Source organism: Anomaloglossus baeobatrachus, chromosome 2 (assembly GCF_048569485.1).
Source record: "Anomaloglossus baeobatrachus isolate aAnoBae1 chromosome 2, aAnoBae1.hap1, whole genome shotgun sequence".
Lineage (NCBI taxonomy): Eukaryota > Metazoa > Chordata > Amphibia > Anura > Aromobatidae > Anomaloglossus > Anomaloglossus baeobatrachus.
The window spans coordinates 181,875,276-181,900,489 of record NC_134354.1 but is presented as its reverse complement, the minus strand read 5'-3'; the positions used below and the strand labels follow the sequence as shown (position 1 = coordinate 181,900,489).

General features: G+C 43.1%; 1 protein-coding gene across 4 annotated transcripts in view; it reads left to right on the top strand.

Annotated features, from left to right (window-relative positions):
• Window positions 1-25,214, top strand: part of SYTL5 (synaptotagmin like 5) — a 399,667-nt gene that overhangs the window by 306,348 nt on the left and 68,105 nt on the right. For 3 of the 4 annotated variants that reach the window (XM_075335512.1, XM_075335510.1, XM_075335509.1), the window contains 3 exons: window positions 10,245-10,310; window positions 22,347-22,525; window positions 24,803-24,905. In XM_075335512.1, coding sequence (XP_075191627.1) covers window positions 10,245-10,310; window positions 22,347-22,525; window positions 24,803-24,905 — 348 coding nt within the window. The remainder of the gene's footprint in view (window positions 1-10,244; window positions 10,311-22,346; window positions 22,526-24,802; window positions 24,906-25,214) is intronic. The other variant, XM_075335511.1, reaches the window with a different exon arrangement.

The following is a 25,214-nucleotide window of genomic DNA, read 5'->3' as shown; positions in this document are numbered from 1 at the left end:
CTAGCACACGTCGACTCCCCGCTCCGTTAGGGACCGGCTGACACAGCCGGTCATTAACGGAGATCACCGTTGCTATAGCAACGCAGTTAGCGGTGACGTCACCGCTAACCGCGGCTCCGGGAATTACATGATCGGAGCACCGTTGCTATGGTAACGCGTCTGTCAGCGTTACCGCTGTTACCGCTAACAGCTAGCATCACTGATCACTCACGGAGTGAAGGCTGCACGCTGCTTCCCGTGCAGCCTTCACAAAGTGAAGGCTGCACGGGAAGCAGCGTCTTCCCCCATGCAGCAGTGATGGAGCAGAGCTGCATTTGTTGAACGAGAAAGACAGAAGACCATGGATCATGGAAGGCTGACAGGGGGTAATAAAGATGGAGTCTCTAATGTGTCTGTGTATTTATTTCTATTAAAGTATTTTTTCTCTGTGTGGTGTCTTTTTTTTAACCCTTTATTGGAGATTCTTAATGGCCGGGTCAAACGTGCCTGACATTAAAAATCTCTGGCTTAATACTAGCTAGTAAAACAAAGCTAGTATTAACTCATTATTACCCAACAGAGTTGGATACAGAGCCAGATGATGGCGCTTCTATGAAAGCGCCATTTTCTGGGGCGGCTGCGGACTGCAATTCGCAGCAGAGGCGCCCAGAAACCTCGGGCTAATCTGTGCTGCGGATTCCAATCCCCAGCTGCCTAGTTGTACCTGGCTGGACACAAAAATGGGGTGAAGCCCACGTCATTTGTTTTTTAATTATTTCATGAAATAAGTGAAATAATTAAAAAAAACGGGCTTCCCTATATTTTTGGTTCCCAGCCGGGTACAAATAGGCAACAAGGGGTTGGAGGCAGCCCGTGGCTGCCTGCTGTACCTGGCTAGCATACAAAAATATGGCGAAGCCTACGTCATTTTTTTGGTGGGCAAAAAACTTCTGCATACAGTCCTGGATGGAGTATGCTGAGCCTTGAAGTTCTGCAGCTCCTGTCTGCTCTTCTCCATACAGACAGACAGCAGCTGCAGAACTACAAGGTTCAGCATACTCCATCCAGGACTGTATGCAGAAGTTTTTTGCCCCTGAAAAAATTATGTGGGCTTCGCCATATTTTTGTATGCTAGCCAGGTACAGCAGGCAGGTACGGCTGCCCCCAACCCCCAGTTGCCTATTTGTACCCGGCTGGAAACCAAAAATAAAGGGAAGCCCTTTTTTTATTATTTCATGAATTTCATGAAATAATTAGAAAACAAATGACGTAGGCTTCGCCCCATTTTTGTGTCCAGCCAGGTACAACTAGGCAGCTGGGGATTGGAATCCGCAGCACAGGTTGGCCTGAGCTTTCTGGGCCCCACTGCTGCGAATTGCAGTCTGCAGCCGCCTCAGAAAATGGCACTTTCATAGAAGCGCCATCTTCTGGCGCTGTATCCAACTCTTCCAGCACCTGCCTGCTATACCTGGCTAGCATACAAAAATATGGCGAAGCTCACGTCCTTTTTTTTTTAGTTTTTTGGCAAAAAAAATAAAAAATGCTTCCCTGGATTTTCCATTGCCAGTGAAGGTAACACCAAGCAGTGGGGGTTAGCAGCCAGTAGCTGCTTGGATTACCCTTAGCTAGCAATACAAAAAATGCAGCGGGAGCCCATATATATTTTTTAAATTATTTATTTAAATAACTAAAAGCAAAATGGGCTTCCCTGTATTTTGATTGCTGGACATCACAGTGCTGTAAAAATAAATCTTTAAAAAAAATGACGTAGCGCTCCGCGGTATTTTTGATTCTCAGCGCAGATAAAGCAGACAGCTATGGGTTGCCACCCCCATCTGCCTGCCATTACCTTGGTTGGCAATTAATATACAGGGAAGCCCATTAATTTTTTCTATTTAAAAAATAGTTTAAAAAAAATGACGTTGGGTCCCCCCATTTTTGATAGCCAGCTAGGGTAAAGCAGACGGCTGTAGCCTGAAAACCACAGGTGGCAGCTTTACCGTGGTTGGGGATCCAATGTGGAGGCCCCCCAGGCTCTTTTTTTATAATTATTTTATAAATATTAATAATTACACAAAAAAAGTAAGGTCCCCCCCAAATTGGATCACCAGCCAAGGTAAAGCAGACAGCTGTGGTCTGGTATTCTCAGGGTGGGAAGGTCCATAGTTATTGGGCCTTCACAGCCTAAAAATAGCAGGCCGCAGGCACCCCAGACGTGGCGCATCCACTAGATGCGCCAATCCTGGCGCTTAACCCCAGCTCATCCCGTGCCCTGGTGCAGTGGCAAACGGGGAAATAAATCGGGTTGATACTAGCTGTAAAGTCACCTGAGATCAAGCCCAGCAGTTTGTGATGTCATGGCGTCTATTAGATACCCAACATCATAAACTGTCAGTACTAACAAAAAAAAAATCGACAAAAGAAATTTATTTAAAAAAACAGTCCCCAAAACATTTCCTCTTTCACCAATTTATTGTAAGAAAAAAAATAAAGGGGTCCCATGACGACTCTGGACCGTCTAGAATATGGGGGGGAGACACTGAGGGAACGTATCCCCCATTTTCTAGGAGTGCAGACCCTTCATGTGAGGAGTGTGGGTGCAATGAATCTGCACTCACTCTCCCCAGGTCCACAGCAGCAGAGTCCATGTCGTAATGGTTGCTACCAAAGCTGCAATGCCCTGCTCATGGGGTAAGGGCATGCCTAATCAGGAGAACTATTCTACATTTCCAAATATTGGTATTTGCTGATATTATTGCTATTCCACCTACTATATATTGGGGATAGGATCTTGGAGATGGAATACCCCTTTAAGTCCAGTTATCCAGCTGAATGAATACTTAACAACAGAGCTCGCTATTTAGATGTGTTTTCTTGTGGCGTATAATGGACTCTCATGTTTGGTAGTCGTTCAGCAGGGAAACTATAAAAGGAAATCCCTGCATTTGTAAATGTAGTATATAGCTCTCCTGATCAATTATGTTCCTTACCTCATGAGCAGGGCATTGCAGTAATAATAATAATTTATTCATTTATATAGCGTTATTAATTCCATAGCGCTGTATGTCTTTGGAGTGTGGAAGGAAACCGGAGTACCCGGAGGAAACCCATGCAAACACGGGGAGAACATACAAACTCCTTTCAGATGGTGTCCTTGGTGAGAATTGAACCCAGGACCTCAGCGCTGCAAGACAGCAGTGCTAACCACTGAGCCACCATGCCGCCCATTTAGCTTACAGATGCATAACCACCACTCACTGTGTCTGAACACAGGAAGCTGAGCTGACAGCCGCTCTGTGCATGCGGCAGCGTCTATTGTGAAGGAGAGGGCCGTGGGGGGATCAACGCTGCACAGGTACCGTGGGACACCGGGGAACACCGGTGGGGTTATAGGGGGTGACCTGGCAGGGCCTGGGGAGGAGTTTTCTGTCGCATGTGTCATGGCACATGCGACAGAAATCAGAGGAGTAGGGTGAATGCGGCCGGCGCGCTGCTGTGCGTGCGGCCATCTTGGATTTCTGGGAGGGCATCAGGGGGGGCACTTTGGTGACACCGGGGGACCGGGGAGGAGATTTATCATGTTTGTTCATGCCAGATGGGAGATAAATAATTTTTTACCGGCGCTGTCATTTACTGTAACGTGATCATCGGTGTACGGTGTATACCTGTGATCACGTGAGCGGGGACCGGAAAAACCGTCCTGAATCGTGATCTTCCAGGGTCTCAGCTAGCCCTGAAACACCGGAGATTTTCTGACGCTGGGGGTGTTATTCACTTATTTCTGCCTGCTGTTTATAAACGGTAGATCAGAATAAGGCTACATTAACACGACCGATCTATTTTTGCGGTCTGCAAAATACAGTCCGTTTTTTTTCACGGGTGCATCCATGTGGCATCCGTTTCCGTTCGATAGACGGTCTGTATGTCATCTGTTTGTCATCCGTGTGCCTTCCGTTGTTTTTGTGTACTGCAAAAAAACTGAAGGAGGGTAAATGCATAAATTTACCCAGGACTCATAGCTTCATCCTACATGAGGCGGTCACATGTTCTCTCCAGTGCTATTTTCTACTGCTTTTCACAGCGTAGAGCGCTCTGGTGATTTTCTTGTGCTTGTGCACTTCATATCAGTCTTTTCTGTCACAATGGCAGAAAGACTCATAATGTCCCACTCTCCTGCATTTTGTAATTTTGCACCCTTTGGTGCCTTTCATGTGGCACTAAGGGGTGCTTAGCTTTGTATTTAGCAAAAAAAATGAAAAAAAAAATGACGTAGGGTTCCCCCTATTTCCTATTTTTGTAGCCAGCTAGGGTAAAGCAGACGGCTGCAGCCTGCAGACCACAGCTGGCAGCCTCACCTTGGCTGGTAATCCAAAACTGAGGGCACCCCACACTGTTATTTTAAATTAAATAAATAATTAAGAAAAAGAAAACACGTAGGGGTCCCCCCAAAATTAGATTACCAGCCAATGTAAAGCAGACAGCTGGGGTCTGATATTCTCAGACTAGGGAGTTCCATGGTTATTGGACTCTCCCCAACCTAAAAATAGCAGGCCGCAGCCGCCCCAGAAGTGGCGCATCCATTAGATGTGCCAATCCTGGTGCTTCGCCCCAGCTCATCCCGTGCCCTGGTGCGGTGGCAAACGGGGTAATATATGGGGTTAATACCAGATGTGTAATGTCACCTGGCATCAAGCCCTGGGGTTGGTGAGGTCAGGCGTCTATCAGATACCCGACATCACCAACCCAGTCAGTAATAAAAAAAAATAGACGACAAACACATTTTTATTTGAAAAAACACTCCCCAATACATTCCCTCTTTAACCAATTTATTAGAAAGAAAAACAAATCCAGGTCTGGTGTAATCCAAGGGGTTGCCATGACGATCCACACTGTACCAGTCAATGAAGAGCAGGATGTTCCCCATTGGCTGGGAGAGCAGTGCAGTGACCTGAGCTAACATCAATGGGTCAGCCCAGGTCACTGCAGGGTATGACAAGTGCTGCTGTCAGCGAGGTACATTACCTGCGCTGATCTCCTGCACTGCTGACAGCACCTGTCACTGAGTTCAATGACCGCCGCCTTCACAGCCAAGTATCGCGAGCGGCCCGTGACGTCACCGCTAGTCAGTCTCGGGTCGGAAGCGAGAGAAGGTGATGTGACAAGCAGCGGCCATGGAGGACAGTGACAGCGCTGAGGTCGGGACTTCATCACCGCAGGTAAGCCGAGCGGGACCATGTGTGCAGAGTGCCAGGTGGGCGGAGCCATGTGTGCTGGCGGCGGAGTGCGAAGTGGGTGGCGCTGAGGACGTCAGTGTCGTGGACTGCTTGACTGGGGACAGGTGAGTGTGTGTGTGTGTGTGTACATGCCGCTTGCAGGAGGGGGCGTAGTGAGCTGAGCGGGGAAGTGTGGGCTTCCTGCACGTAACTAGGATAAACATCGGGTTACTAACCAAAGCGCTTTGCTTGGATACCCGATGTTTATCTTGGTTACCAGCTTCTGGCAGGCTGCCAGCGATGGCTCCTGCACACTGTAGCTGTAAAAAGCCCTGCTTTTTGCTGCTAGAACCGTTCTCGAACGTATCTAGAACTATCGAGCTTTTAGCAAAAAGCTCGAGTTCTAGTTCGATCTAGAACAGCCCTCAAAATCACTCGAGCCGCGAACTGGAGAACTTCGAACCGCGCTCAACTCTATTCAAGATATTAGTGGTGGGAAGGACAAGGAAGGAGTGAAAAAGGTTAGATGTGGGAATGGAAAGAAGGGAGGGAAAACAGATTAATCTCTACAATCTCAATAAGGATATTATTACAATTTTCAATAAGATAGTATAAATTAATTAATTAATTGAGTCACAACATTCTTTTAAGATTGCATAACCAATCTTATTTAAAGGACAATAGACAACTAACAACTACATAAACTGTAGTAAAAACTACCTGAGGTGAGATGAGCAGTTAACCAATACATTTTTTAATATAGTGAGATCTTGTGTGATATAAATGTTTAAGCTTTTTCCTTCACAATGAGATGTATATTAAGGAGATTCAGGTGTATGGAGTTCTGGACTGAAAGTAGTTGTCCAGGGGTGTGCTCCTGCTCTCTGAAAGTACAGTAATGCACAGACACAGGGAAAGTTAAAAGAAAGCCCTCACTTGCGCATTACAATTCTCTGCTCTGCCATCGTGCGTAGGAGCACAATGGAGGACACTGTGTGGAGGACATAGGATGCGCCATCAACTCGGAGCAGGGAAGGAGGACGGTTATCACAAGCAGAGAGGAGGTGCCGGATAAAGATCAGCGATGCGCATCGAACCAGACCGCCTGGCATATGAGTAAAATAAAAGGTATTTTTTTATGTTATACAGATTGCCTTGGCGACTTATATACAGTATTCTAAAATACAATATATAGGGGCTTACTGGTGGGGAGTGCAGTTTATATGGGAAAAACCTGGTGGTACCTTTAAAATGTAAGACCATGAAATGTGGAAGGCAGTGGATTCCAACTTATGGTTCTTCAGCTGTTAAAAAAATCTGAGACTGCAGCTACCAGGGAATTCTGGAAATGTTAATTTTGAAACAGCTAAAGGATAATAGGATTGGTAATACTGGTGTAAGGAATTAATGCAAGAATGTCGATCTAGTAAATGGCTTGTGGTACTGAAGACAGTCTCTGTTCAGTGCTTACGCACTTTCATACAGCTTATATATTTTGCAGGGAAGGGTCTTCTGCTTTGGACCCTTTTTATAAACCAGGCACTCTGTAAAAGCTACTATAACTCATTACTTTATGGTTCGGTTCAATTTTCTATAATTTCATTTAATTTTACTACCAGTTGTTGCTACATTCTATTTGATACATACATCTATTATGTAAGTCACAAATACACATATATACTCCTCAACATTGATATTTCAATACAAAGAAGGAAAAATTATAGAGTTGTGGAAATCAAAGGATAGAAAGAATGGATAAATCATTAGACCAGTGATACGATGATTTCTCCAAAGAGGCTCATTGTTGACACAAGAGCACTAGGTTGCATGTTGATCGTACTATTGGTAGCATCCCTTGGAGCCAAAATTTGAGACCATGGTGTGTAGCGTCTCCAGACTTACATCCCATTGAACACATCTGGAATGCCATTGGTCTGCAATTGCAAAGGAAGCAACCAGAGGTGGATCTTGATGATTTGCCCAAATGCATTCAGCGTGGCAGAACATTCCTCAGACAACCATTAATAACTTAATTGATAGCATGCTAGGGTGTGTGAGTCTTCTCCATGTGGCACTCATACTCAATACTGAAAAAAATTGATATGTTTTCAAAATTTTGTTTTATTTGTTTTCATCATTTTCAAATTATTAACATGACTATTGAGCCTGTGATTTTCATAATTCCACAATTTTTCCTTTTTGGTGCTGCATCTTCAATGTTGAGGAGTGAATAAAACATTGTATCTAAATAATAATATCGAAAACTGATACCAATGAAATTATAGACATCTTTCAAGGCGCGTGGAATACCAGTTCTCCAAATATGAGCCATATATATGCAAGTCACAAAATTTCTGCATTTCTTAGCCTTGTAAAGCATTTCATAGAGAAATAATAGTGTCATTGTGATAATTACAAAAAGATTTCAGATGTTTGGCTCAGTCTCGGTGATGACTAACTTTTGAGTTTAGGTAAAACAACTTCACATTGGCAGGAATACCATGACTTAAGTCCAAATGTTCTTCCTAATCAAATCTTCTCTGCAGACAGATTTTCTAATGCGGCATTATCTGTAAATGTGTGGAGTCCAGAGATGCCCCGTAGTACAGATGCGATTGTAATGTTGATGTCTGAATAGTCAGTTTAGAAAGTAGCAAGCTACAAGCTGCTTTTATAAGTCACTATCATTTCATCCAACTGTGGATAACTTAAAAGCATAAGTGAATATGAAAAACTGTGTTATGTATCTTAATAGAAATGTGCTTATATCTCCACTTTTGAGCCATTTCTTTCACTACTCCTGAACATCAATCTCTCTGTAAGGCTCTCTTCACACGTCAGTGATTCTGGTAGATAAGTTGCAGTTTTTATACGTACCGGAATCACGGATATACGCAGTCCCGTTAATATCAATGGGTCTGCACACACATCAGTGATTTCTCACTGACGTGTTTCCTTGTGTTCCACACGGAGATTAGTCTGTTTTTTACTGGTATCACTGATGTCCTACGGACCACACAGTGGTGTGATCCGTGAAACACAAACCAGAAAAAACACGTACATTTAAAATAAAAAGCTTTTTAAACTCATCCGCCTCCAGCGATGCTGTCTTCAGCCGCTACTGTCTCCTGCTTCCAAGCCGGCTAATTATTGCTCATACATATTCACTGCACTGCGACCCGGAGGTTGCTGCAGAGGGGATACAGCCGAATCGGGAGACTTCAGCACCATGGAGAGCAGGAGCGTGGACAGGTGAATTTAAGTGCCTGATCTCCGTTTAATATCACGGAAGTCACACGTGTGCCAAAACCATGGCACATGGAGGGACATAAGCACTTTTTATCACATCAGTGAAAAACGTGTGAGTTTTTCAATAACGTGTAAGTTTTTCAATGACGTGTGAAGACTGCTTTAGACAACTCAATGCAAAGACATTACCTGTTCAGTGAAGAATCAGGTTAATTATTCTGGTGAAGGAAGAAGTGGAGGAGAGAGAAGCTCTGACACAGGCAGAGAAAAGTGCTGTAGCTTTTATCATCCCAGAACTGCATTCACAGCTACACTGCTCAGTTCCGTTATACAATATCCTAAATTCTGCTGCTTTTTTCTTGTGCTACATAGAGCAGGAATCTCTCTTGTCTCTTTGTATTGTGCATAGTCTCCTTCCATGTGCTCAGAAAGAGATGAACATTAGACTTAGGCGGGCTTTACACGCTGCAACATCGCTAACAATTGCTAGCGATGTCGAGCGCGATAGCACCCGCCCCCGTCGCACATGCGATATGTGGTGATTGCTGCTGTAGTGAACATTATCGCTACAGCAGCTTCACATGCACATACCTGGTCGGTGACGTCGCTGTGACCGCCGAACAATCCCTCCCTCAAGGGGGAGGTGCGTGCAGCGTCACAGTGACGTCACAGCGATGTCACCGCGACGTCACTAAGCGGCCGGCCAATAGAAGCGGAGGGGCGGAGATGAGCGGGACGTAATATCCCGCCCACCTCCTTCCTTCCGCATTGTCAGTGGAGACATGTAAGGAGATGTTTGTCGTTCCTGTGGTGTCACACACAGCGATGTGTGCTGCCGCAGGAACGACAAACAACATCGTACCGGCAGCATCAGCGATGTTATGAAAAGTAGCGACGTGTCACCGATCAACGATTTTTAACGTTTTTGCGATCGGTGATCGTTGCTCCTATGGTTTACATGCTGCGATGTCGGTAACGGCGCCGGATGTGCATCACTAACGACGTGACCCCGACGATATATCGTTACCGATGTCGCAACGTGTAAAGCCCGCCATAGTCTGCAGAGGAGAAAACTGGTGAAAAATACAAGACAAAAGTCGTGCAATGTCCAGAATAGTGTTATTCTTCTCTGAAAAGTTACCTGAAGTGACAGCTATGGATTAAAAAAAGTGAATACTATTACTGGTTCAACTGTATTTAAAAATTGATGACCATCATGTCTGTGGAACGAAAGCCATCGTTTCAGACCTTTGGAATATTTCCTCCTGTGCAATAGGCATAAGAGTTCTCTTACAACTTTATCAGTCTATTACATTCAGTCAACTATTAGGCATAAATATACACAATTAATGTAAATGTACATTATTTTGCCATAATGAAAAAGAAAATGATTCTGTTCATTATAGTTTTCAATGAAATGTTGGTTAGATCATCAATCACTGTTCCTATCCATTGCAGTCTATAATTCTTACAACTGCTTATTTCTACAGTTCTTTACTTTCTTGGGTTTGTCTCTCCAAAGGCTATCACAGTTCCTACTCAGTGAAAATATTTGACCAATTTTAAATAATAATAATAATTTATAAAAAAAGGGAGATTACTGCATTAATTCACAAAATTAAAGATATGTATTATTGTAACACCCACAGATAATACCAATCTGTACTTCTTTTTGTGGAAATTAAATATTCAGTTTTACTTTATACTGATTTCTATCCACTATTTTCTTGGGTTTTCGCTTTCCATGCTTATTTCTAATTTTTTCACGATTTCTGCTCTTTCTATTCTTCTTCTTTCCATAAGAATGCCCAGGCAGTCTCAGACAGGAAGTGGACCCACTTAAGTGTCCCTGATGCAGAAGCAGACACAGTGAGTTCTAACTCTATGCTTATCTCCCTGCCTTCCTTTAATCTGTTACATGTTTTTCTCCTTGGTTATACTATATTTGGATATGCTTGGTTATATTTGACAATGTTGGTTTTAAAAGGTAAAAGGTTATTATTATGTTCTAAAATTGGTATAATTAAACCACATGAAAATAAGCAAGTTTGTAATTGACTTGCTTTATTTTTTCTGTTGTCATTCTCCTTCTTTAAGACGTTTTGTCTTACATTGTTTAAAGCTTGTTGCCAAAGAGACGACCACCAGAACGAGGCTGAACATGCGTAGTAGTTACATTCCAGAGTGACTAATTAATTAATGAAATCTCAGCCACCTCTTTACAGCCTATTTATTTCTGTAGAGAAATTAGACAACACTGCTCACCAGTCCCTCTTGGCTCCCCTCCTTTTCCATGTAACTCTTTCCATGATCAAGAGCTGCTGTCCTTAGTCCTGTAAAATTACAAGCCTGTAGTTTCCACCCATTGGCTACTTAGGCCGAGCAGTTCATCCACTTTAGACCAAGCAGAATGTCAGTCCTGAATGTGTGATTGTAACATATGCAGATCTGCAGAAAGACTTTATTGCTCAGGAAGAACTGTCACAGTATGGAAGCTGTGCTGATGTGCACACCTGAAGACACATGTTGAGACTAAAGGTCCCCCATACACTTTTGGTGGCTGTCAGCTGAACCGTGGTATCGTCGCCAGTTACCTCTGCTATTTCTCCAATACACAAGACTACTCACTCGGTTGAGTGATTGTTCTCTTTGAGAGAGCCCCTGCCAAACATTTCTATTGGTGGCTTATCTCAGATACAACAAAAGGATCATCAGTCCGAAATTGAACGTTCCAGATCCTTAAAGGGGTTTTCTGGGTTATTTTGCTTTTTTTTATTATTTCAGTATTGGGCTACATTGGGGCTGGTAAGTAGATAGTAACTATCTGCCTGCCCTGCTGTCAGCCCCTCTCTCTCCATGTGACCGCTCCTGCCAGGATTTTGCTGCTTCCTCTGATGTCACGTCGACAGGGGCAGGAGCTTATGTTTGCCTTGTTGACGGGCATGACAGCCGACGTCATGTAGCCGCCCTGCTGGGCATGTACAGTGTGCCGGAACAATTTTGCCTTGAGTAATGGGCAAAAATCCCAGTGGCAAGGTGTAGAAAGCTCAAAGCGACTTATCCAAAGTAACTTGCAGCTGTAATTGCCTCAAAAATAGGCTCTATAAAATACTAACTTTAGGAGGATGAATAGTTGTGCACATTGAAGTTTTCAGTTATTTTGTCCTGTTGCTTGCTTCTCAATAAAAAGAAAACCAAAGGTTCACAGCTGTATGCATGTTCTTTACATGATCTGATGCAACCCAAAAAAATAACTGAAATTCCAGGTTGTGTGGTAGCAATACACAAAAAATGCCAAGGGGAGTTAATACTTTTGCAAGGCACTGTATATCATTATAATAATGAATGATTTGATATTATCTCTGCCAAAATAAATGATTCCTAAAAAGATGATTGGCTTCAGCCGCCTACAATTAGGGTTTAGTAAGTATTATATGGTGTTACTTGTCTCATGCACTGACACATTCTTGCAATCAATAGCATATTAGGCTGACAGGCACTAAACCTGGTGTGACACACTTTCATGTAAGCTAATGGAAGTCAATGTTAATGTATAATCTTATTTATGGTTCCCTGGATAGTACTAGTGCGGTATGGCAGATATTGAAAAGCTCAATAATGAAAAAAACAAGTACATTAAAGGGAATCTGTCACCCTATTTGATGTATCTAACCTATTAATATGGGCATACAGGTTACAGAATGCTGAAAATAATCATACCTGTGTGCCTCATATCTGATGCCTTGTTGTGGAGAAATCATCTTTTATCACGTTATGTAAATGACGTCTTCCAGGCTATGGGGAGAATGCTGTCCAGAAGATAGCGCTGCCTCCTTGCTTCATTAGTGTAGCTGTCGCCTCTCATCAGCATCACAGTATCCCTGTGATGTTTAATTGTGGTTCTGAAATCCTACGCCTGCATGCCACAATGGCCGACGTTTCACTGTAGTGATTCTCCCTTCTATGAGCTTTGGCTTCATGTTTCTTCTACGTAGGCACTGGAGAGTTATGGCTACTTCCGTTGCAGTGATCCAGCGCCTGCACAGAAGAAACCTTAAGTCAATGCCCATAGAAGGGGGTAACACTACAACGGATGGTCGGTAATTGCACTATGCAGGTGCAGGAGTTCAGGACCACAATTAGACATCACAGGGATACTGTGATGCTGATGAGAGGCGACAGCTACGCTAATGAAGCAAGGAAGCAGCGCTATCTTCCGGGCAGCATCCTCCCCATAGCCTGGAAGATTTCATTTACATAAAGTGATAAAAGATGATTTTTCCACAACAAGGCATCTGATATGAGGCATAGAGGTTAGATACATCAAATGGGGTGACAGATTCCCTTTATGTATGGCTTGTATAGCAAGAATTTCACTGTCACCATAGAAGAAACACAGTAAAGAGAGACATAATCTACCGGTGTATTATTGTTCTCAAAGCTCTCCATGTGATTTATAAGTATATATTGCAACTACATTAATACAACATGCATATATGCTATATGCTAACTACAGTAATGCGGAATGAGATTTCATAGCCTACTGATCCTTGAGCTCTGATCTATAGGACCACAAATGCAGGTAATGGAAGACAATGCTTGTTTCTGTATAGCACTGGGGTTCTGGATTGGAATCTGAATAAGGCACAATATCCACAGAGTTTGAATGATTTCTCCAAGTTTTGTGGGTTTCAAATAGAAGAGATCAATTGGTTTCTTATGAAATTGATGTAAGTGTGTGTCTAAAATACAAAAAGTAGTCCCATTAAGGACAGGGACAGATGTTAATAGTGTGGCAAAATGTAAGCATTGGGAAAGAAGTAAATTCTTAATAAGTAAGATAATAAATAAGTAAAATAATATTCCTTATTTTAAAAGTGCCAATATAACATGACTCCCTATCTGCACTAATGCCCTATAAGAACATAATAATATTAAAGGGAAATTGTCAATAGGTTTATGCTATGTAACCTGAAAGCAGCCTGATGTAGGGGAAGAGTCACTTACTGGGGTGCTTGTTGTAGTTCCATAAAATTAGTGTTTTATGAGCAGATGATTATCACTAGAAGACTAGTTGTCTTGTGCCATATAGTTCTTCTGCTCTTTGTAATCACACTTGCATCACTGATTAGCAGCTTTATACCAATATACATTGTACCAAGTGTTCACAGAAAGCTGCCAATCAGTTGTTTGGGTGGCGTTATACTGAGCTCTGAACGCATTCAGAGAATTGGTAGTTCTGAAGCAGAAAAAAACTGTGATTTTATGAAAACTGCAGCAAGCAGCCCAGGAAATGACTTAGGCTATGTGCGCACATGTGCGCTCTGCACGGCACCCAAAAGGTGCGCTTCAAAGCACAGCTGAAAAACTCCGTTCTGAAGCGCATGGTGCCGGCAGAGAACGTGCGCTCTGCATGCTGCCTCTCCCTATAGACAGCATGCAAACCGCACGGAGGAAGTGACATGTCACTTCTTAGAACGCAGCGATTCGGGCAGCAGCCAAATCACTGCGTTCTAATATGCCACGTGCGCACGGCTCTTGCACAATCTCCATAGACTGTGCAGGGGACGCAGGACGCACGCAGTTACGCTGCGGTGCAGAACGCAGCGTAACTGCATGCAATACGCGCACATGCGCACATAGCCTAAGGCTCTGACCGCACTTTGCGTCGTCCTAGGTGCATTTCTAAACGCACGTTTTTGCCTTAACTGCTTTAGCCAAAGTTGCCTTTTCCAGAAATTTAGCGCTAAACGCAGGCGTATTTACCGCATTTTGGATGCGTTTTCAGCGCTTTTTCACCTGCGTTTTGACAGATGCGTTTTGAACATCAAGACACTGCTAAATAAAGTTTACACTGTCAAACAGAATGAAAAAAAGAGAACAAAAAACAATACATTTATAATTTGTGAATTAATAAAGAAAATAGTTATATTTCATGAAATTAGAGCGGTTTTATAATAATTCTAAAATAGCAATAAAAGCATAATTTTCTTTAATTTAATTGTCGGATTATGTGTGTGTGTAAAAGGACATGTTATTCCATTATTTTAATGTCAGAAAAGCATGCGTTTTTGAAGTCCAAAACGAATGTTTTCTGCACCTAAAAAGCAGGTAAAACGCAGGAATTTGAAGGAATCTTGGTTTTTGCCATTTCTCATTGACTTCAATGTTAGCAAAACGCACCCAAAATGGCAAAAACAACTGACATGCTGCTTCTTTGAATGCATGGTTTTTGCCACAAAATATGCAAATTAAACGCAGTGTTTTAAAACGCAAAGTGCGGTCTAGTAATCAACCTTTTCCATAGACCATTATAGAAAAGCAAAACGCATGCCTTTTGTAGTTAAAGCGCTGCAGAAACGCAGGTAAAAACGCAAAGTGCGGTCATAGCCTTATGGAATCAGGGTCTCTACCCCTACATCACATCATTCTGCTCTCAGATTACATAGTAGACCCTGGTTACAGATTAATTTTAAATTACCCTATTATATATATATAGGATAATAATTTGCATGTAAGAGATTCTCATTTTAAATGAAGTATATATTTTTGTGCTTTTGCTGATTGTTTCTGCTGTTGCTTAGCAGCAGGAAATGTAGGGCGGGTGACACATCCAGATCGCTCTACCAGACTTTATTTTATTATGTAATAAAGAAATTGCTGAATAAAATTTTTAATCCAAAAGTCCTATACAAAATTGACTAGAAGTCTCTGTAATCCCATTGTTTTTAATGCCTTTCTGGCGCTCTTCCTCAGAAGCTGAGATTAGGTTTACATTTCTTTTAAATCTCTTTTTAAATGGCGTATTAGGCTGCTCAGCTACTGTGAAGACTTTGTTACAGAAAAAAGGATAAAATCAATATCAAGTAATTCAGAGACTGTTACCCCTTGGCCCATTGTCAGGCACTTGGGAGTTAATGGATAGGTCTGAAGATTTGACATGAGTGCGGACCTCAGATGGCCTCTCGTGCTGCACCGCACAGAATAGAGAGGATTACACTGCACGTTGTGTGCTTGCTTCATTCCCATCACTCTCACCTTCCACAGATATTTAGTTTGACACTCAATTCTTATGATTACGACACTCCCACTGGTATAAAAGTAAATGGGTCTGTACGACATAAGTAAAATTACATAAAAATAAGGGTATTACAGGACAAAGAAAGGCTTAACCCTCCACCCTCGATATATTGATTGCTACGATAATGTTTCATGCAGTTTGCTGCCATGATCAGATTCCTCTACCTTATTTTTTCTTAAAGTTCCAATAATGAAAAACAATATATTACCTATATTTAAGCTGGTTAAACCAGCTACTGATATATTTTTCTGATTATAGTTTTTTTTTCACTCTTGTTTCTTTAGATCTATATGGAGGCAGCCATCTTGTCTGTGCAGCTATGTTGTTTTACAGCAGCCACATAGATATTTTCATACAGTAGTCTGGAAAAATGTATTAACATCTATACTACTTTTTTGCATGACAAGTGTCTTGTGCAGAGGTAATTGAGAATAGGTAGAGGTGAGCAGAAGTCATCGCTACCAGAGATGGGCAAGCACTAAAATGCTCATTCCTCGATTCGAGCTGGTCAAAGGCTTGGACGAGCTCAACATGAGTAACAAGTATTATGGAAAGTCAATGACTGAACAGTTTGGGTCTCCGCGCGCATACAGCCAGTCAAAGAGCTCTTTTCCATCTGCGATTTTCATGGGTGGGTGCAATCCGATAAAAAATCAGATCGCACTCGCACCAGTGTTAATCAATGAAAAAATAAAAAAGTTCAGCTCACCGATTTGCTGTTCACCGCTGTCTGTGTGGACCCAGCGCACGGAAGGCTTGGCTGCCAAATTCACAATAGAAGAAAAGAAGTCCAGCGCAGTCCTCAGAGTATAGGTTTAAAACAATCCACGTTTATTTCGTATAATTCCAATAAAAAATTGTAGTGTACAAAGCGGTCAGCAAGAAAAATAAATGCTTACAGGGACCCCATCGAACTACGCATTTCGACACATAGTCTTAGTCTTAGTCATGTACATGAACATGACTAAGACTATGTGTCGAAACGCGTAGTTCGATGGGGTCCCTGTAAGCATTTATTTTTCTTGCTGACTGCTTTGTACACTACAATTTTTTATTGGAATTATACGAAATAAACGTGGATTGTTTTAAACCTATACTCTGAGGACTGCGCTGGACTTCTTTTCTTCTAGTGTTAATCAATGAGGCTGTTTCCTCTGTCCTGTTTTTTCTCCACACGAATTGTGCTCTCAGTGCAATCGCAACATGCTGCGTTTTGCACCGAGTCCCGGCTCACTCGTGTGTAAAATCCCACTGCATGCGCATGTTATGCGACTGCAGTGCGGTGCACACAGAGACCGACAACGGAGGAGATGGAGAGAAAGTGCTCACGCCATCTCCTCTGCTCCTGTGATGCGATCGCAAGATCACATCACAGTCACATGATCCTCGGCTGACACGAGCAGGAGATGGTCATTAGCATATAGCTTCCGATGCTCCAGCATCAGAAGCGGTACGCAAGTGGAAAAGAGCCCATAAAGAGAGTATTTTCAGGGGGAGGGATTGCATTGTGCAAAATTACATAAAAATGGCATACAAACATGAATCTATACATCATTTTGGTTTTGTCAATAAAAAAAAATTGGTTCATGTAACTTTTTTTGAGAACTACCGTATATTGTTTTCATTTTTTCTTCAATGGAGATTAGTGATGAGCGAGCACTACCATACTCAGGTGCTCAGTACTTGGTAAGAGCAGTTGGATGCTCGGATGGACACAACTCAAGTACCCGAGTATAATGGAATTCAATGGAGGACTCAATAATTTTCCCAGAAGATTTCATGGAAAAATGCTCGTGTTCACAATTGACTTCTATTATAGTTGGGTGCTCGAGTCACACCCATCTGAGCATTCAACTGCTCTTAATGAGTACTGGGCACCTGAGCATGATAGTGCTCACTCATCACTAATGGAGATGTGTAATAGCTTGTTTTTTCCTGGCGAGCTGACATTTTTAATGCTACCAATTTGGGTTACATACGAGTTAGATTGCTTCTTGTTGCATTTCTTGGTGGAATTGTGAAGAATAATGATGCTCGATACTTGATCGAGCATCAGGGTGCTCTGGAACGCAAGCGTGCTGGGCAGAGTATCACGGGTGCTCGGATGTGTCATTCGTGATACAGCAAACACAAAGTGCCTGCTCGCTTCACTGAATGGTGAGTCGGCACCTCAGGGGGGGAGAAAAACAACACTTTCAGATGTAGTGTGTCCCAAAAAAAACACCCTTCCCGCCCTCCCCTGGAAGTGTTCTGTTTATGTGACTGGCAAGCTGAACTGCCCAATTATTGACTTCCATTATACTCATTACTGAAGTTGAGCCCCTCTGAGTATCTGACCTGCTAAACTTGCGTAAACAGCACTCAGGTTTTGTAGTGTTAACTCATCATTACGAGTATATAGCATCAAGCATTGTACTGCTAACTCATCACTAGTGAAGACCAGAGATGGGCAAGCACATAAATGCTCGGGTGCTTGGTCCTCAAGTCAAGAGGGTCAGATGCTCTGAAAGAGTCCAACTCCCAACTCGAGTAACAAATATAATGGTTGTCAATGATTGGCCTGTTAGGCTCTGGGCCCACATACAGCCAGCCATAGAGAGAACATTTCTGGAACGAGGGAGGGCGAATATTTTTTTCTTTTGACACACTACATCAAAAAATGTTGCTTTAAACCCATTGAGAGTCATTCAGAGACTGCAAACGGTTCTCCCTGGGGTGTTGCTCGCATAATGCAGTGAAGGAAGTCTGTGCATTGTGGTCAGTGTTTGACAAACATCAAAGCACTTGTGATACTCGGCTGAGCTCATTACTCGATCAAGTAACGAGCAGTGACAAGCACGTTTGCTCATTACTAGTGAAAAAGACCGAATAAAGCACAATTCTAGCATTTCATTTTTTTTTCTATTATATATATATATATATATCTATATATATAATTGCCTTATTCTGTCTGTCTGTCTGTCTGTCTGTCTGTCATGCTCCGAAATTGTGTCCTTACGGTGACACAAAGCTGATTGGCCGCTGGGCTCGCCATGGCCCCGCCCCCCCCCCACGGATTGGCCTCTCGCCCCGGCTCTCTGCAGGCCCCGCCCCCTCACGCAATGCACGCTCGCTCTGGCCCAACTGACACGGAGCCCCGATTCCCAGGTGAGTACACACACACACATCAGATCACACTCACTCTCACACTCACTCTCACACTCACTCTCACACTCACTCTCACACATCACATCCACACACTCACAACATGCTGGGATATCGCTTGCTTCTACACCGGCTCCGTCAGGATCCCAGCAGCGCCACACATAACCTTGCGATGCTGGGATCTTCACGGAGGCCGTGAAAGCTGGAAACCATTATACACATCGGGTAACTAAGGTCCCTTAGTTACCCGATGTGTATCATAGTTACCAGTGTACACCGGCTCACACTCACACACACATCACACACACATCACATCGCATCCACACATCAAGGTCCTGCAGCTGCGGAACATACAGACACATAACAGCACACACATAACAGCACACACATAACAGCACACACATAACAGCACACACATAACAGCACACACATAACAGCACACACATAACAGCACACACATAACAGCACACACATAACAGCACACACATAACAGCACACACATAACAGCACACACAAATCAGATCACACTCACTCACACACACACATCACATCGCATCCACATACTCACAACATCCTGGGATATCGCTTGCTTCTCGGCGGCGATACTGTGCTGTTGTGATCTTCCAGGACCTGCCGGAGGATCACATGGCCAGAAGCATGTGATATCCCCGGATGTTGTGAGTATAAGCGCGTATGTGCGATATCGTCAGTGTCTGTGTGTGTGAGTGTATGCGATCGGGTGTGTGTGAGTGGATGCGATCGGGTGTGTGTGAGTGGATGCGATCGGGTGTGTGTGAGTGGATGCGATCGGGTGTGTGTGAGTGGATGCGATCGGGTGTGTGTGAGTGGATGCGATCGGGTGTGTGTGAGTGGATGCGATCGGGTGTGTGAGTGTCGGCAGAGGAGCACGGCGTGCTGGAGGAGGCTGGGAGCAGAGAGGCTGATCATGGGGAAGGCTGGGAGGAGAGAGGCTGATGCTGGGGGAGGCTGGGACGAGGGAGGCTGATGCTGGTGGAGGCTGATGCTTGGGGAGGCTGGGAGCGGAAGGCTGATGCTGAGGGAGGCTGGGAGAGGGAGGCTGGGAGGAAGGAGGCTGGGAGGAGAGAGGCTGATCCTGGGGAAGGCTGGGAAGGGGAGGCTGATGCTGGGGGAGGCTGGAAGGAGAGAGGCTGATGCTGGGGGAGGCTGGAAGGAGAGAGGCTGATGCTGGTGGAGGCTGATGCTTGGGGAGGCTGATGCTGGGGGAGACTGGGAGCGGAAGGCTGATGCTGAGGGAGGCTGGGAGAGGGAGGCTGGGAGGAAGGAGGCTGGGAGGAGAGAGGCTGATCCTGGGGAAGGCTGGGAAGGGGAGGCTGATGCTGGGGGAGGCTGGAAGGAGAGAGGCTGATGCTGGTGGAGGCTGATGCATGGGGAGGCTGATGCTGGGGGAGACTGGGAGCAGAAGGCTGATGCTGAGGGAGGCTGGGAGGAAGGAGGCTGGGAGGAAGGAGGCTGGGAGGAGAGAGGCTGATCCTGGGGAAGGCTGGGAAGGGGAGGCTGATGCTGAGGGAAGCTGGAAGGAGAGAGGCTGATGCTGGGGGAGGCTGGAAGGAGAGAGGCTGAGGCTGGGAGGAGAGAGGCTGATGCTGGGGAAGGCTGATGCTGAGGGAGGCTGGGAGGGGAAAGCTGATGCTGGGGAAGGCTGGGAGGACGGAGGCTGGGAGGAGAGAGGCTGATCCTGGGGAAGGCTGGGAGAGGGAGGCTGATGCTGGAGGAGGCTGGAAGGAGAGAGGCTGATGCTGGCGGAGGCTGATGCTGGGGAGGCTGGGAGAGGGAGGCTGATGCTGAGGGAGGCTGGGAGGAGGGAGGCTGGGAGAGGTAGGCTGAGAGAAGAGAGGCTGATGCACACACACACACACACACACACACACGCGCGCACTGCACAACACACCACACACACACACACACTGGGAACCACAAACAACTGCCCTACACAGACACCCACACACACAGACAACGCTGCACACACACAACACCCAACACACAAACACCGCGGCACACACAAATATACGCACATACCGCACAACACACACATTGCTCAAAACATACCTCCCCCCAAAACACACCACACACACACAAACCGCGCAACACACACACACAACGCTACAGACACACAGCGCTCCACAAACAAGTCAACACACGCAACACACATACAACACCGCTCTCACCCCCCGTCACACCCAGACAACACCCAGAACATGTACAGCGCCTACACAAACACTTGGTAACTACAGACAACAACATCTCTCTCTCTATATATATATATATCTATATATATATATATATATATAACAAAAATCATACATGAACTACACAATACGTAAATTCTAGAATACCCGATGCGTAGAATCGGGCCACCTTCTAGTATATATATATTTATTTCGACAGTTAATTAATTTTATATTTTAATAGATCAGACTTTTACAGTCAGGGCAATATTAAATATACCATATTTAGTTTTCTTTATTTGTAAAGGGGCAAAAAGAGCGTGATTTGAAATTTCTCATCTTTAAAAACATTTTTTTTTACTTTATTTTTAGTCCTTTTAGGAAATGTGAACCTGTGATTGTCTGTAGCTGAGCTTTACAGCAGTATCAACATGGCCACCACTGAGGCATTCAGCAACACTCAGCTGCCATGACAATCTACTGGTGAGGATGATGGGCTCGTGGAAGGTTGTGCCCCTGATCCATTTATCTCATATGCCACTATCAGAGATTCACATTGCCACTTAAAGGATTAGCATGGAGAACATACTGTAGTTCAGCTCCTATCGCTGCTGTTACAGGCAGATGCTCTTGAGTCCCCTCATATGCTGGCACCTAACATTGGATGGAAAAAAACAGCTTTATAGATTATGGTTACAAGTACTGATGAGCAAACTGCTCAGTAAACATAACAAGCGTCCTGCATCGTTCACAGAGAGGCCTCCATTGGGCTCCTGTACATACACACCCTTGATCTATCCGGCTGAGGGCAGATCAAAGTACTGTAGTGCGCCGGTGCAGGCAATCTTTGACCTTCTTTCACGCCTGTGCTTTACAGTACTTTGCTCTGCCCTCAGCCGGGCATGTGTCATGTGTGTAATGCATATGGGGCTGGGAAGGAGAAAGGCAATGGAAGAAAGATAGGAGGCGCCAGGCCAAGACCAGCGACACCCATCACACTGGATGGCAACACTAGGTTAGCACTCTATAATAAAAGTGTTTTTTACGTTATACAACCTTAGCTCTTATATACAGGATTTTGAAATGCTGTATATAAGGACTTACTGGTGGTGGCCACAACTCATAAGGGAAAAACCTGGGGACAGGTTCCCTTTAAGTCCTCCCTACTTGTGAGAATAACTAAATTATCATCTAGTGATCTCCCTTTAGTGGTTTAATATATTTGGTGGCATTGTGAAGTTATCTATTGGTAGGGGGGATAGCACTGGTCTAGACTGTCCTATGCTATGGATTGAGTGTTTTCAAGAATAACCCAAGGCAGTGTATTGCTGGTAAATGCAAAAAACATTTCAAATATGTTTTTGCTTTTATACTATATACATAATACCTCGATTAAATATGTTTCCTCATGCACACTACAATACATCATGTAAATAACTAATTTATCATTTATTTTTTTGTTTTTTATTTCAGACAAGTCTTAATAGCTTGACAAGTGCCTATAGTGAAATTTGGGACTATGATAATATGAAAGTCACAGGGGAGATCATACTAAATCTAAATTACAGCTATAAAATAGGCGCTTTGAACGTTCTAGTGAAGAGTTGTAAAAATCTAGCAGTGGCTGATGAGAAGAAAAACAAAACGGACCCGTAAGTATATTTTTGTCTCTATATTATATCTACCGTATATTACAGACATTATTTCAAATAGAAAAATAACTTTTTTAACAAACCCATGTGTCCCTGAAAAAGCATCATATATTATTTTGATTACCACCTAGTTAATTATTCAGTACAGAAAACAATGGGTTGCATTTTAGTCTATAGAATGTAGCACTGTTGTTTCACGTATTATTCCTAGTACTCACATGACATAAATCAGGGGACCACTAGTGTAAAAGAATAAAGAATAAAATAAAGAAACTTTTTATTGCATGTTCTGTTAAAATTAATGGGGAAAATAAAAATCACATTTGAAAGTCACCCAATAATATACCCTGGTGGAGAACCTGCTGCATTAGGAGGGCCCCTGAGCTCCATAGTACAGTGGAGAAAAAAAGTATTTAGTCAGCCACCAATTGTGCAAGTTCTCCTACTTAAAAAGATGAGAGAGCCCTGTAATTGACATCATAGGTAGACCACAACTATGAGAGACAAAATGAGAAAACAAATCCAAAAAATCACCTTGTGTGATTTGGTAAGATTTTTATTTTTTTTAAATTATGGTGGAAAATAAGTATTTGGTTAATAACAAAAGTTCATCTCAATATTTTGTTATATATGTAAGTCTTCACAAGGTTGGCACACACTGTTGGTGGTAAGATGGTCCATTCCTCCATGCAGATCTCCTCTAGAGCAGTGATGTTTTGGGCCTATCACTGGGCAACATTGACTTTCAACTCCCTCCAGAGGTTTTTTATGGGGTTGAGATCTGGAGACTAGCTAGGCCACTCCAAGACCTTCAAATGCTTCTTACAATGCTACTCCTTCGTTGCCCTGGCAGTATGCTTGGGATCATTATAGCTGTTGTTACCCTTATATGTACAGTCATGGCCGAAAGTGTTGGCATTATTGAAATTGTACCAGAAAATGAAGTATTTTTCCTTTACAATTATTGCAGTTACACATGTGTTGTCATACATATGTTTATTTCATTTGTGTGTATTGGAACAATTTTAAAAAAGGGCATATTGGACATAATTTCACAAACAACCTCAAAAATGGGCAGGACAAAATTGTTAGCACCTCTCCAAAATTGTGATAACTTTGTTTAAAGCTTGTGATGCTCATTCAAATTCACCTCTGGCAAGTACTGTAACAGGTGTGGGCAATATGAAAATCACATCTGAAACCAGATGAAAAGGGTAGAAGTTGATTCACTCTCTCCCTTGTGAGTTTCTGTGTGCCACACTAATCATGGAGAACAAAAATAGAAGAGAACTGTATGAGGACGTGAAAACCAGATTGTTGAAAAATATCAACAGTATCAAGATACAAGTCCATCTTAAGTGATCTTAATATTCCTTTGCTCCATGCTGCGCAACATAATCAATATGTTTACAACCCATGGCACTGTAACTAATCTCCCTGAATGTTAACAGCAGAGAAACATTGAAAGGTTGCAATGCAGGATAGTTTGGATTGTGGATATGCAGCCAAATTAAGTTCCAAAGAAATTCAAGCTGTCCTGCAGGCTCAGGGTGCATCAGAGTCAGGGTGAACTATCCATTGACATTTGAATGAAATTAAATGCTATGGCAGGAAACCCAGGAGGACCCCACTGCTGACACAGAGACATGAAAAATGTAGACTGCAGTTTGCCACAATGTACTGAGAAAGCCAAAATCCTTCTGGGAAAGCATACTCTGGACAGATGAGACCAAGATAGAGCTTTTTGGTACCGCACATCATTATATAAACATAGTAAACATATATATAACATAGTAAACAATAGTTTACTGACAACAAAATGAGACCTACAAAGAAAAATACACAGTGCCTACAGTCAAATATGGTGGAAGTTGAAAGATGTTTTGGGGTTGATTTGCTGCTTCTGGCAGTGGGTGCCTTGACTGTGTGCAAGGTATCATGAAATCTGAAGAATACCAAAGGATTTTGGGTCACAATGTAGAGTCCAGTGTCAGAAATTTGGGTTTGCGTCCTACGTCATGGTTCTTCCAGAAATAGATGGAAACAAAGAGCTAGAGTGCTTTGAAGTGGCCAACAATGATTCTGGATCTAAATCCCATTGAACACCTGTGGAGAGATCTTAAAATTGCTGTTGGCATAAGGCCCTCTTCAAATATGAGAGACCTGGAGCAGTTTGCAAAAGAAGAGTCGTCCAAAATTTCAAGGGTGCCAACACTTACAGCCATGAATGTATGTCATGTTTTAGCTAACACTGTATATTTAATTTCATGTTTTTAGGTATGTAAAGGCATATCTCCTTCCTGACAAATCACGTCAGAGCAAACGAAAGACAAAAGTAAAAACCAACACAAGTAATCCTGAGTTCAACGAAGTGCTCAAGGTACAGTAAGATATACAATAATAAGTATAGTAATAATGATACTTTGGGCTGTTTCTTATAGTAAATAAAGCTGGGTAAAAGCAGTAAAATTCTGATCAAATGGTCATATGACCTCTGTGTACTTTTCACATACATTTATTGAGTATAAAGGAAGGAATTCTAGCTGATGGGACAAAGCCTTGGTCCTCTAATTATTCCAGCAATGTATATGAAACCATGTTAATAAAGGTAAAAAATTGTTAATCTTAGTATATATATTAAATATTCTGAAAGAGCGATGCCAAGTGATTGTATAATTCTTTCTTCTTG